Genomic DNA, 14,349 nt, shown 5'->3' on the forward strand with positions numbered 1-14,349 from the left:
TGAGACGCATGACACATTTCTCAACTGCAGTTGCACTAGAAGAAACCGACGCATCAGAAACATCACGAGTGCAACATGACACTATGGAAACCACTGAAAATTTAAACAAATACAGTCAACGACCGATTTTCCAGGATGCCTGAGTTTTTGGACATGCCTGATGATTCGGACGCTGTCGCGGCGCCACCACGTGCCCCATACAGTCGACGTATAAGAACGTCTGAAATTTTGGATGAAAAAACCCTTTGGTGTTTGATATTTCTTTTCTGACTTTTTGCCAAGACCGTAGATGTGGAACGGAGTTATCGAAGTCACCACCGCCGCCATTTTGATCATCACGTTGCCTCGAACAGGTGCACACCACCGCAGCAACACTAAGCCTATCTGCTTCTATGTTCACTATTAAGCTTCTTGCTGTTCAGTATTGAAAGTATTCATCGCTGTCAGCAATGGCGCTGACTCTGCCCTTTGTAATCCTCACCTATGGCTTCGAAGCTCGGAAAGCACAACGCATTGCATAATGCCGGTTGCCGAAAGTCAGTTTCGCCTCAATACAGAAATGTTATGCGGTGAAGCATACCAAGAATTGGAAGGGGTTATTGTTACGACATACAGTATGTATTCCTCAATTATAAATATACACACCTGCACCCGCCGTCTCCTTTCACAGTACGAGCACCGATACGTCTAATAGTGTACTGGCATGCCTTCAGAGCTATTTCGGACGTGCAATTTGAGCCCTTGGGGGCAGTAAAAGACATGCATTCAATTTTTTGGACTGCTTGATTTTTTTTTTCTGACGTTTTCGCGGCCCCTAGGGAGTCCGACAAATCGGACATTGACTGTAATACAGTGAAACCCCGTTGATACATTTCTCACTGTTGCATTTTCGTAGTCTCGACCTAAAGCCCACTGACTCCTATGCATTATGTTCCCATTTGATGCATCACTATTCTGTAATGCTCACACATCTTACGTTGCATTTGAATGTGGCGGTGATGTAAATTAAGTGGTCCAGAGGCAAAATTGCTCTTGCACATTGCCACGAAGTTTCGTAGCACCGGAAGCGTCGACAGGCGACAGCAAACCTGACACTGTGCCAAGAAAGGCTTCGCTCATAGACGCCGATGCATCTAGCGCTAGACACGCAATATCTTGCAAAAGATAAGAAATCCCCAAAAGTGACATCTTTTTCAGCCACTTCTGGAATAAGTTCCTCATTCTCTGCTGAATCTGACATTTTGGACTTTTAGGCAGTGCTTATTGAGTCTGCATTCTCAGTTGGTGACTAAATACTTTCGAGGCTGAGCCGTGCATGGTGTCCTTGTTCTAACATTTAACAGCATGTTGGCATGATCGTAAGAGTATGTTTGCGTAATACGTTTCCCAGGTATTAAGTTTGTTTTCTCACAGTCCAGTGGAAAATGTATTAGAGGGTTCCCACTGTAACTTTAGTCCCATATTATGCCGATGTTATGCCAAGCAGTGAGCGAGGAGTCAACTCGCTGCACTGCCGGTGCAGTGGGGAGGGGGAGGCCTCACCGGGTGCCGAGTCGTCGTGTGCGCAGGCCGAGGAAAACGGAGCGGATGAGCTTTCCAAAGGAAGCGGCATTGACGGGTTCCAGCTTGTGTTCCCCGCAGTGCCGCAGGTAGTGGTTGTACAGCGTGCTCCGCGGCAGCGACACCCCCTCCGCCGTCTCGTAGTTGTCAATCAACCACTGCACCTGCATGGGCCAGCGGTCTCAGAAGAATGGTTGGACCAAAATAGTGGCTCATGTTGCAGTACAGTCATGCGCCTATATAACACGGTGAGGAGGCGCCCGAAATATCCCTCGTCAAACAGGTCATTTCAGCTTGTCAAACAAAATAAAAGAACACAGAAAATAAACGAACAAGCGAGTGAATGAAGTCACTTATTTTTTTTTCTGCATGCACTGCTCCACAATATAAGTGACTGCTACTGCCAATGTGATGCTGTTGAGGGCAACAGTGTGCTCAGCTTGAAATCCTGGCAGTGACACGTGGAATAGCTGCAGGGAGTCAAATGCAGCTATTGCAGTTTTGCGCTTCGGATTTCTGTTATTGAGGCACTGGCCGCATTTTGACGTTATCAACACAAGCTTACAACAGACAGTCCAAAAAAGACAGCAAAGTTGCAACAAAGTGAGGAGTTAAGGCATAATTTCGTTCTAAAACAGCTAAATATGACCAGAAGTGCAAAGCTGACTTGGTTAAATGAGCAAATTTGTTACAGTGGTACTGACAATACATGTACGAGATGGAAAGTTGCACCAGCATAGCAATAAAGGGGGCAGCCATGTTCAATGCGTTCTGCAATGACCCTGCCTTCTGCTTTGCATAACGAGTGAATAAATGTCATTTTGACGCTTCAGGCTTTTGCCGCTTCCTAACATCACATGACTGAGAAACAGAATGGGCACGGCTCGGTAAATTTTGACCAATGGTAGAGGGCTAATGGTGCCAGAAGGCATAAAGAAATTAATAGCATCACAACAAAATAGCGCCCCTGGCCTTGTGTTGCCCTTGCTATAGGGTTCATTTCATAGCAAAGACATTCATCGTAAAATATGTTCAACTGTATGTGGCTGCTACGTAGCATCGACCCTAATGGAAAAGCTACTTTGCAGCAGATTAGACTCTTCGCTTCATTGCTGGCAGCTACACTACATGCCAGGTTTGCCCCTACAGTCTACCAGTATGTTTCACCACGGTACACAAGATGCTTCACTGCGTGGTTAGCTTGCCATTTTTTTTGAATGCATATAAAATCTTTGTCCAAGAAATGTGACAGCAGAAGAGTAGCTGCAGGGACTAGATAGTGATCAGCCGCTGGCTGCTGGGCTGTTGAAAGTTAGAAACAGGGACGCTACAAAAAAGTACAGAAATTGGGTGAGCAATAACTTTGAAATGCTTCTTCTTAGCTTTGTGTCTACTTTATTCCTAGGTTCATGGCGGTGTACATGCGAGCAATAATAAGCAACACAAGCTGACCTATCACCTATGCATGCGCATTGTGTTCCGACACGGTATTTTGTGACAACGGTTTTCATTTCCACATTTGCCCATCGTTAGCTTGCACATTATATTGCCTTAATTGGTTACTCTGTGCAATGCATAACTTGATATTAATACAGGAGAAACACATTACTTAGAAAATAAAGGCTTTGGTTATGTTTGTCTCATCTCGTTTATGCCCATTTACTTTAGATCTCTGTTCGTTATGTCACCTAGAGCAACAATCACAGGACCAAAACGAATTTTTCTTCAAATGTAGAAAGAAAACATTTTTCTCGAGGACACTAGAATGGGTGTAGCATTCTGCTATAGTCAAGTAGGTGGTGATTTCAGTTTATCTCTCTTTATGATCAATGTTTTGTCAACTGCAACATGCACTCGAGATGACAAACAAGCTTTTTTTGCCATCTCATCAGGCAGAACAGACTATCAACAAAATAAAACATGCTGTCAGGCTGCCTAACTGCACGCCCACAGACCACTACGCTACTATACAAGTGTGATAGGTTGTTGACAACAAAAATCATGGTGCCCGTTACATGGCACCATAGATACAAACAAACAAATAAATATCCTGGCTCAGCCAAGGAACCAAGAGGCTTCTCCGCAGGTGACAAGACATACGTGGATGATGTCCATGTCGCGTATGTTCTGGTGTTGCCCACTGCCGCCACTAGATGACGGCGAGTGCTGGGAGGAGCTGCCAACCGATGCAGTGGCCGTAACCACAGTGGGCGCAGTGGCAGGAGTCGTAGCCGCAGCTGCGGCCAGAGGCATGGGCGATGCCTCCTGGAGTGTTTGCACCACACACTGGTCTCCGGGGTAGGCCGACATCATCTCAACCACTTTGCGCTGGTCATCCTGCGGCCATAGTCACCGCCCGTGCCACTGACAGCGTGCACGGCACCCTCGCACAAATACACACACACACCGTGGACTTTGCACACAACTGGACGATAGAAATAGCTGAGTACCCGTGTTACGCAGTTTGCAGCAGCTTTTGTGGCAAAAAAAAAAAGTGCAGGGATCTTTACGCGACCAAATATTTAAGGACTAATGAAAAATTAGGCTGGGCAACTGGAAAACAAAACACTCTTCAACAAGACGCAAAAAAAATTTTTTATTGAGCACGCACACGCAGACACAAACGACTTAGCAAGCAAAGCTCCATAAAGGTGCTAACAGGATAGGATTGACTTGATTTTTGCATTGCACTAACACTAAGGCGAGATGTGCAAAAAAAAAAAAAATACTCGTAAGCATAGCCCAAAACAAAAACTTAGATACTCAAGCACTTCATGAAGGCCAGAAATGTCTTCAAGGTCTTGAAAAACGTTTTCATAATTGGAACACAGTTATAAGGTAAAGGTGCACAGACTTCAGAGATGCCAGAAAGTATTTATTATTAGTAGCAGCTGTGCACAAATACATTAAGCAACTTGGCACTTCGCTGAATGATGTATGACTGCACTCATTTCTCAGAGACGGGCTACAGTGATTTCTGACAGTGCTTTTACTTCAGTGCCAACATTCACATGCAAAAATAACAATCTGCTTAAACTTGCTAACACTAATGGCATAAGTTGGAAATAGCGGCAGTATCAAAATTGATGCTCATGAATGGTAGGGAGCTATCACAGCCAAAGTTATCTGACATTCTGATAGTTTGCAGACATGATCATAAGTATGCGATCTACGCCCTACACTTGTCGGTTTGCCGTACAGAAACCTGCTGAGGGGCCCTTTCCGAAACAAATTGAAAAACTTCCTTGTGAGCTTACACAACCACTGAACAGGTTGTTGCATCAGTGCGTGACACTGGGCTAGTTGGGTGTTACATGGCTTCTGAAGTGCGAGACTGAGTGGCAGGACAAAGACTGATAGGGAGAAGACAACAAAAGCGCCGACTAACAGCAGCAGCTTTATTGCAACAAGGCAACACATCACAACAGCCTCACACAGACGTACAATCTCAGTCCTCAACAGATTATAAGACGTCAATGATAAAATGCACCGATAGAACAGAACAGAGAAATTAGAGAAAAACGCCAAAAAAATGACTCATCAATTTTTAAACTACCATGATTTCGAATGCCAAGCTGCACGTGAAGTGTACCGTCGGTTTCAACGAAATTCCACTCTCCTGTGGAAAGACGTACATCGGCAAAACCAGACACTGCCTCAACGTTTGCCTCAGCGAACTCTCAAACTTTCACCAGAAGCGAAGGAGCAGCGTGTCTCTCCACTGTGGCAAGGATAGGTGCGCGCAAGGTAATCTTTTGTGCACGCAAGGTAATCTGAAGATACCGACAAGCGCACGCACGCTTGATAGCTGAAGCACACGCACTTCATGAATGTGGTGCTACTTGTGTTAGGATGCCTTCATTAGCTTTAAGTGAAACAGAAACGGGTCCTTTTGCATCCTAGATTCCTTTCAAAGGGGGCAACCACATTCTTTTTAATTGACGAGTCGTTATTTCAGCGTAGTTTTGCAAATTTCTCTATTTTTCTTCTATTCACGCATTTTATCAGTGACACCATTGATGATGAAATTTTAGATATGCGTGGAGCTGTGGCTGTTACACAGGGTGATCATTTTCAAGTTTTCTAGAATTTTTAAAGATTGCCTGTTGCAGATAACACGGTTCTAGTCCTTGAGCTGAATTATTTTGAGACGAGGACATAACTTGCAAGAGAAATCAAAACACATAATCAACTAATAAAATTCACTAATTAACTTCTTAATTTCTTTACAGCACATATTTCAATTGTGCTTTTATGCACACGCCTGGCCCAGCTGAATGCTATGTCAAGAGCATCTTCTCAAACAGCATTCTTTAAGTAACCGGCAGAGTTTCTAGTGAATAACAGTGGTCAAACAAGAAACATTGCAGGAGCCAAGCTGGAGCCAATGCTGGAGCCAACGTTCTGACAAGGACACTTCTCCGCTTGTTGAAATGTTGGCTACAGCAACATTCTTTGTTTGACCCCTGCCATTCATTTCAAGCCTCCGTCTTCCTGCGACCTTCTGTCCTGTTTGCACTGTAGAGCTCGGTGCATTCTGCTTTCCGCTGCTGGCACGTAATTTACATAATTTACATCACATGCAGTTCTTGTGGTGGTATAATCTACAGAATTTATTCTACTGCTTAATCTTTTTAAAATAATGGTATGCGTGCCCACACTTAGAAATCACAAATACAGTAAAATAAAAGTCAGAAAGCTTTCCCAGACTACTGAAAAAAAAATTCGGTAATAGCTACAATATTCTTGTAAATTCTACGAGAGCATGTTCTCAAACACTTGCAATTAACGAAATACTACAAGGTACACGAGGTGCTTAACATACATCAGGTGCATACTTATAGTGGGAGTTTTTTTTAAGCTATACAGAATATTAAAAAATCGCCTGCGACAGATAGCACTATTCTAATCCTTCAGCTAGATTACTCAAATACATGGACATAACTTGCATAAGAAATCAAAATATGCAATCAACTAACTATCATACATTCACTAATTCAAATTTTATTAATTACTTTATGGTACTTATTGTAATCAACTAATTGGAGCCAGTGAGTTCACAAGGCGTATCCACTTAAATTCTCAAACAGACACTAGCTTCTGGATATTCATTTTCAAAGCATGCAACACAATACATTGGTGGTCAGGTTATTTTTGTGCTTCAATGCATAAAATGATGTTTTGTTAAAGTAAGTGGAACAACAGTGCACATTTAGCCCAAGTTTTATGGTGCATATCTCGAAACTGGTACCATCCTCAAAATTGATTTCAAGTGGATATGCCTTGCTACACCAACTACAGCTACACCAACACCAGCTACAATTCGTAAATTACAATATGTGCCATAAGGTAATTAGCAAAAACTTATTGAAATTTTGTGGCTTATTAGATTACGCATTTTGATTTCTCGTGGTAGTAATGCTAGTCTCTTCCAAGTAATCCAGTTGAAGGATTGTGCTACCTGCCAAAGGTGATTTTAAACAATTCTGCATAGTCTAAAAACTAAGGCCTTGTATATCTTCAAAGGGTGCGTCTAGATCATCTCTTAACGAAACAACCATTTGTAAAACTGATCAGGCTACACAATGGCACAGCCAAGTGCCAACCACTTGCGTCTTACAGCCAGAATGCAGTGTGCTACACGTTGTTGCAGTTTCGAAAGCACATGCACAAGCAAAAACCACAGAAGCACCAGCAACCTGCAAACAATAAGCATGCAGAACCAACTAGTCTGGTGTAGGAAGCCTTGAGATGAATAAAAATGGTTCGACAGGCCTTCTCAAGCAACAAACAGCAGCTTACTGATAACCATCGAAAAATAAAAGTATGCAATCAGTGTGTTCTACTGGTTCTAGAAGGATAACTAATTTGCAGGATAATTTTGCAGAATAACAAATAAATGAAAGAATTTTGATCTACAAGACAGTAGCATGAAGCAATAAGTTTTATCAGAAAAATGCTTTGTTGTCGAAGAATAATTGGTCTTGGACCGGGGATTAAATTTGGGACGGAAACCTTTCTGGGTTCATACAGAACATTCGACTCAAAATTCAAGGAAAATTCACAGATTTCAAGGTTGCTGCAGGCCAAAATTCGGGTACGTTGAAACACACTTTATTCACACGTATACTAAAAAATATTCAAATTTCCTTCCTATCTGCATTTTTTTTACAGCTATTGTGCTTTCAGTTGGGAACAAGCTTCAAGCAATTTTAGGCGGCATAAGGGGGCGCAAAAACAACTTCCCGTTGGAATGATGCCACCCACCTTCTGGCACGTCACCCACTTGACTCATTGAGGGTGAGTAGTGCCTTGAAACTTACTTTCCTCCCTTCATTTCTAGAGCCCACGGCTCAAAAACGCAACCATGACGGCTACAATGTCAACCAACTAAAGATCAACAAAAACGTTAGTACGGCTTGGTTGCTTGATCTGGCTTTGTCTAGCACTACGGTGGCAATGACGATTTCAACAAGCCTGTTGTCGGTGGCTGTGGATATGCAAGACCAATTGCTTAGGGACACTCTCAAATAAGACTATACAGAATTTTCCCCTGACAGCAATGTCCATGGCACAGAGCCGATTCGGAGTTTGTTATTTTGAATGTTCGGGTAGTCGCTCCGAACTGCAGTTTTTAAGGAATTCAAGGAGCGCTTTTACTTTCGAGGAGGTTTAAGGGCACTTGAATCCCTATTTCCACATACAAGGATTTTTCAAGGATTTCAAGAAGGTGTACAGACCCTGGGTCACTCTACCACATGAGCTAACCAGGAGACACTCAAAGTGCAGGGACATTGAATATGGTAAATCAATTCTGAGAAAATTCGCACATTCAGTGTCCCGGAGATTCAAGTTGGCAATTAATGCGAGCTCTCTCTGCGATTTGCTAGCCTGCTGGTTCGCTCAGATGGTAGAGTGAACGCCCTGGATGCATTGATCCCGAGTTTAATCCCCGGATGAGGAGAACTGTTTCTTTAGGGGTTTCCTTTACATCTTCATACTTCTATTGGGTGGATGACAATCTTCCCTATCAAGAACCTCCCTCCACCTTGCGGATTTCCGCAGAGCTGATTTGCCAATAACAACAAAGAACTTGCGAAGAGGCAAAGGAACATGCAATAAATGGTGAAAATAAGCTTCTGAACCTTTTGTATTACTGGTCACTTCCACACTAATAGCTGGAGTTGGCAAGGACCAGGCAAGGCACCTTTAATTACCTCCACTCGGTTTCATACCATCAGGTGCAATGCCATAAGACTTCTTGCAATGGCTGCACGAGCACTAAAAAGTAACACGGCATTTTTGCCAGCAAGAAGGCGAAGCTGTTCCTTACTTGGCTCATTAATAAATAAAAAAAATGCTTTAATCCTTAAACATGAACAAACCACTTTATATGGGTGTTAATAGGTTGCTTTAGATCATTTTGCTTTTCATTGTTTCCCATTGAGGGTTTTTCGTCTTTGGCCCACCATGGCAGCCTCATGCGCATTGCTCGAACAAGCAATTGTGCACATTTTGTCCAAAAGGGGAGCCCTTAAAGAGGTATGAAAAAGCATCAGAGAAATTGAACAGGAAAGACACTCTTTTAAATTACCGGGTTTTACGTGCCAAAACCACAATCTCATTATGAGGCATGCTGTAGCGGGGGGACTCTGGATTTTTTTCGACCACCTAGAGTTTTTTAACATGCAGCATTGACTTAACATCAATTCCGTATTTGCAAGAGGTATACAAATATTTTGAAATCGGGAAGGTACGTAGAATCACACTTCAGCACACCGTCCCTACTCCCTGCCCGACTGTCATGAACAGTGGATCATCTACAGAGCACAATAATCAGCTTTAATGTTGTAGATCTAGTTATAATATACCGCAGCATTGAGGTCTTTTAGGCATTGAAAATAAGTCGATAAACGAATACAGCAGAATCTCGATGGTACGAATCTCTCGGGACGGCGTAAAAATTTGTGTCACCCGAAATTCGTATCAGCCAAGAACGTTAAAAAACATTGCGAAATTAAGGGGGGACGCGGAGATGAAATCGCCAACTGGCTGAAGATTTCAGGTTTCTGAATTATTTTTTTCCCACAATTCTAAGATGTTCCTTTATCTGGAATATTTGGAAAAAATATGCAACAGAATTTATGGAAATTGCACTTTTTTAGCATGTTGTCTTTTAAATCTGAAAGAAAATCGTGTTTCGAGAGGTGCCATCGCACCGGTGATTGCACGAGCTCGGCTTTCCATTGATGCAGCACCATATCGGTATTGCCATAAGCACGAGAGATCGGAGATTCAGATAGCCGCAGCGTTGCATTTTTCCATGCAGGAATAAAATCAACAAAAGTGAGCATGAAAAGGGATAACTAGCGGTCACGATTTATTACTGCAATCACGTGGCACGCAGGAAGTGCTCATATTGGTCGAGGCAAATCTGAGTCACTGGCACGCTTGTTTCGCGCACATTTTGGCAGCAGTGAGCTGCGCACTTCACGTGTTCCAAGGCCAACATTTTAAGATCTGCCTGGTTATCTCAAGTTTCTTTCGTTGATGCATCCTAGCTGCTGCCTGATGGTGACAAGAACGTGATTTGAGCAAGATAAGGGAATCTGTTTACTTTTCTTAGCGGTGGCGAAGCTACTTTGTATCATGCGATTTCACGGGTGTGCGATAGTAAAAAAGTTCCGAATTGCCATTGGGCACCAAAAATGACAGAGACCGTGGAATACAGAGATCAGGCCATCCACGAAAGCGAATGCTGCCAATCTTGCTGACGCGGTAAGACTGAGTCGCGTGTGATTGCCGGCTCCTGATAATGTTGCAAGGCATTTGAACATGGCCGACAAGCTGCATAATGCTGCACAAATCAAGTTATTTTTGGGGGGAGGGGGGGGGGGATGCGCAGGCACGGTGTCAAGTCGGAGAGACATATGTTGCCCTGGCAACACGAATGCGACCGGCGCATTGGCGTAGCCACTCTGGGGGCCTGACAAAAGCCAGTGTCTAGCGATACCGGGGCCTCCTCGCGGGCTTTGCCAGAGACTGCACCGCGGCTCGATGGTGCGTATAATTTGCCGTGGTGAGAAAATCAGTTTGCAACATTCTAAATTTAGCAAGTTGTGAACTAATAGACTTGGCCTGCATCAGGCGTGACCATACCACCGAGATTCTACTGTATAAACTTATGAATTGAGTTAAAATGCATTTAAACACTAAAATGGGGTCACATTCTCATAGTAAACAAAGACTCATTCTGGAACAATCTTTTTCTCGATGCTGCTGTCTGATACTTACTCAATGCCACAAATTATTTCTAAGGAGGAACGATGCATCATGCGTCACGGGTAATTAGCTTTAGAAGCAGATGTTGTGCCTTTTTGTTAGCTGCCAGTACAGTTGCAGGACGTCATGTGACAGGGTGAATAAACAGTGCAAAAACGAGACAGTGGCTAAAGGACACGGGACACACTGCTGACTGCCAACTAATGTTTATTGCAGTGACAGGATATATGTAACAGTCAATGCGCAAGAAAAAGCCGCGACGAAGCAGGAAGACAAAACTAAAATCACCCCTGAGGGCGCACACCTGCTACTATCTCTAAAATATGAAAACTCTTTTTCTAAAAGAACAACTTACGGTGCACTTGTGCATGACGACTTCAACTTGTTAATCTCAAAATACCTCTAGATTCTCCCATGATTGCTTAACTAACAGTTGGCAAGTGTTCAACAATTTTCTTACAATCAGCCAATTACCAATTTACTACCTTATAGATAAGTCAATTAATAAGCAGAAAGGGGTTATTATGTATGGTTCTTAAAAAAAATATTCTTATAAAAAAATAAAGTTTTCGTATTTTAGAGATGAGCAACAGATACGTGCACTCACGGAGGGTTTTAGTTTCGCCTTCTTACTCTTTCTTGTGTGTTGACTAGTTCATATATCATGGTTATCACAATAAACGTCAGTTGGCAGCCAGCAGCACATCCCACGTCTTTTAGCCCCTAATCCAGTTTTTGTGCTGTTTCTTGACCACTTTAAGTCACCGACCAGCTCACATGTCCACACTGCTTCCCGTGGCAGTCCATTACGCAACGCATGCGCAGGAAAGCAAACACACGCCCCCACTTAAAACGAACAACTGGCAGCCGTGCAAGGCAACTGAAGCGTGCAAGTCAAAACGTGATGGTAGCTTCATGCGAGCAACAACAATCAGTGCGTCAGGTGCGATTGGTCAAGAGGCAACACACCAAAGTGGTTAGTAAATGGCTTACGGTTTTCGAGCTTAGAAAGGAAACTTCCGCCACTTCCAGAGCCTGCGCGCAGCGCAAGTTTTGAGGGGAGGGGAGAGGGTAAATGGGGGAGGAGAACGAGAGAGGGAAAGAGAAAAAAGCCTGTGTTAGTACCCAGTCCCAGGGGGGAGGGGGAGCAGCAACAACACTGGCGGTGAGTCAACGCTGTCACCACATGGTAATCACGCACACACACGCATCAACAATCAAAGCAGGCGATAACCAACTTAAGCTTACCATGACATGTTTAAAGTAACCAGTATACCACTGCGTTCACAAATCTGGCTCTCACAGGATTGGAAGCAGAAGCACGCTGCACATTACAGGCTCTGTGAGGCCTTCGGTTCGATGAAAGCTTATCTCATTTGGAATGACCATGGCACAAGTAAATAAACAGTCAGGACGCCAACAAAAGCAAAAAAAAAAATGTTAAGCTACACTGTATTATGTGTTACATAAATAAGAATACCTAGTGCATATGAATTCTTTATCTTTATTTCTTAAATGCGTATTTGCGAATGCATTTACTCTCATAATGCTTGCAATTTCTTGTGCAGAAAATTGATCCGAAGTTCGGGGGTGCGATAATTAGGCAGGAAAAATTTTTCTGAGGGAAGGTTCTATGCAATGAAGAGAAAATAAAACGTGAAGTAGCTGCAAATTGCAGTTCTCACGCCAGCCCCCTGTAAGCAAAAACAAAATATTCTGCCCAGCAACTTTTGTATTACCTTTGTAATAAGAACATAGGTTTTACATTAGCAGGAATTGCAAGGGCCCTTTATTTGCCCACAGTAGCTGAACCTGGAGTCACTAAACAAATAAATACCATGATTCTGGGATGACCTATTCAAAGTCAGCGTCAACACTGACATCGCTTATCGCTTCGCCATCGCTAGCCGAGTCACTACTGTCGACACTGACGTCAGCCTTAACCTTGAAACCAGCCATCTAGTAGCTTCCATATTGCCCTACGGAGAAGCGACACAAAGTCAAACAATGCTGGCATTAGCTGTCCATGTGCAACTCAGAAACTGCATGAAATCGCAGACACCTCGCCACTTGTACGTTGGATTGGACTGGATTGTGGTTGCACGCACTGACAGTGTGCTCAGCTACCATGCGTTATCTTTATCACCAGCCAGAACAAGCAGACGACAGTCGCTGCAGCAATTTTCAAGGGTATAATGTAGATTTCCCTTTGGATTCAAAGTGGCTTTTAATTGTAGATTCTTCCTCTGAAACCATGCACAATAAGGTGGTTCCTCTTGATTTGACTATTATGTGCTTGTTGTTAATCTTGCTGCATTTTCTCACTCGCCTCTATAATGCTGTATCCTAGATATCATTAAAATTAAACACGCATAAATAAACGAGCATGTCATGTCTACAATTGAAAGGAAAAGATATAAACATGTTTTGGCTCATGGTCTAGGAGTGCCTTGTTAATTAGTCAGAGGCTGCAAACAAAACACTCATGTGGGAGCTAAAATTCCCCTTCAGCTTTCTGAGAAGTATTTAGACATTTAGCTTGCAGCTCATTATTCCTTAGGTATCCTTTAGTTTTTACCATGATCAGTGCCCCATTTTTTTTCTTTTTGCTTGCACTAGCACACATTCTACAGCATATAAAGGTTGGGAGGGAAACAAAGCAGTAAATAAAAATGAACGTAACAGAGTTGCCGTGCACATCACCAATCAGGAGAAAAAGTACAAAATGCACATGTCCTTTGATGACCCAATTGACAAAAGTGATTAAGTGGAAAAAAAGACGAAGTATTTTTAGCACCAACAATGCTGCAGAGAAAGCAGTGGGACATGAACCTTCGACAACATTGTCATTAATCTTCATCACCAGTGACTACAGCCAAAATTCGTTACAACGAAGTCACATATGACACGAAAATACCTTCATTATAAGTAATATTCGTTATAAGCATATATCCATTACGTGCCGATACTGGCAAGAAAACATTTTAGATTTACTTCACTATAACCAATAATTTGTTATATCCATGGCTATATCGACATTCAACTGTACTACATTACCAATAGCAAATACTAACTTAACAGCCAAACTCAAGCAACAGCAAAAAAAAGTGAGAAAGCAAAAGAAAGTGAGAAAAGCTTCATTTTAACAACACCCATGTGCATGCTTCGCCACCATAAATCATAACAGCTTGCAAGTTCCATCAGCTGAACACAGTGAAGAACAAGAGTATTTAGCTCCAAGGAGATGAGCAATCACAAGTGCTAGATAGACTTTTATCTCCAAAGCTCTTTGTAAGGTTATTTTCCTGCATAACAGAGATGTATCTGGCTCATGGTCAAATTGTATGCGCACATTTCAATACTGCAGTCAAGGGTCTGACGAAAAATCGGCTGGTGAGGGAAGGTCCTAGCAGAAGAAAATGTACATTTTCCAATTCAAATACTAAAACATAATGGTCTTTCAGTACCCTTACGAGTGCCAAAATGTCAATACATTTCGAACCCAGA

At 42.7% G+C, this 14,349-nt stretch overlaps 1 protein-coding gene across 1 annotated transcript in view; it reads right to left on the bottom strand.

Moving 5' to 3' along the window:
* The window catches only part of LOC119433301 (DNA-binding protein RFX2-like), a 92,017-nt gene that overhangs the window by 43,052 nt on the left and 34,616 nt on the right, over window positions 1–14,349 (bottom strand). The window contains 3 exon segments of the mRNA XM_049659137.1: window positions 1,543–1,724; window positions 3,661–3,897; window positions 11,836–11,877. Coding sequence (XP_049515094.1) covers window positions 1,543–1,724; window positions 3,661–3,897; window positions 11,836–11,877 — 461 coding nt within the window.

This window comes from Dermacentor silvarum, chromosome 11 (genome assembly GCF_013339745.2).
Source record: "Dermacentor silvarum isolate Dsil-2018 chromosome 11, BIME_Dsil_1.4, whole genome shotgun sequence".
In the NCBI taxonomy this organism is placed as follows: Eukaryota; Metazoa; Arthropoda; class Arachnida; order Ixodida; family Ixodidae; genus Dermacentor; species Dermacentor silvarum.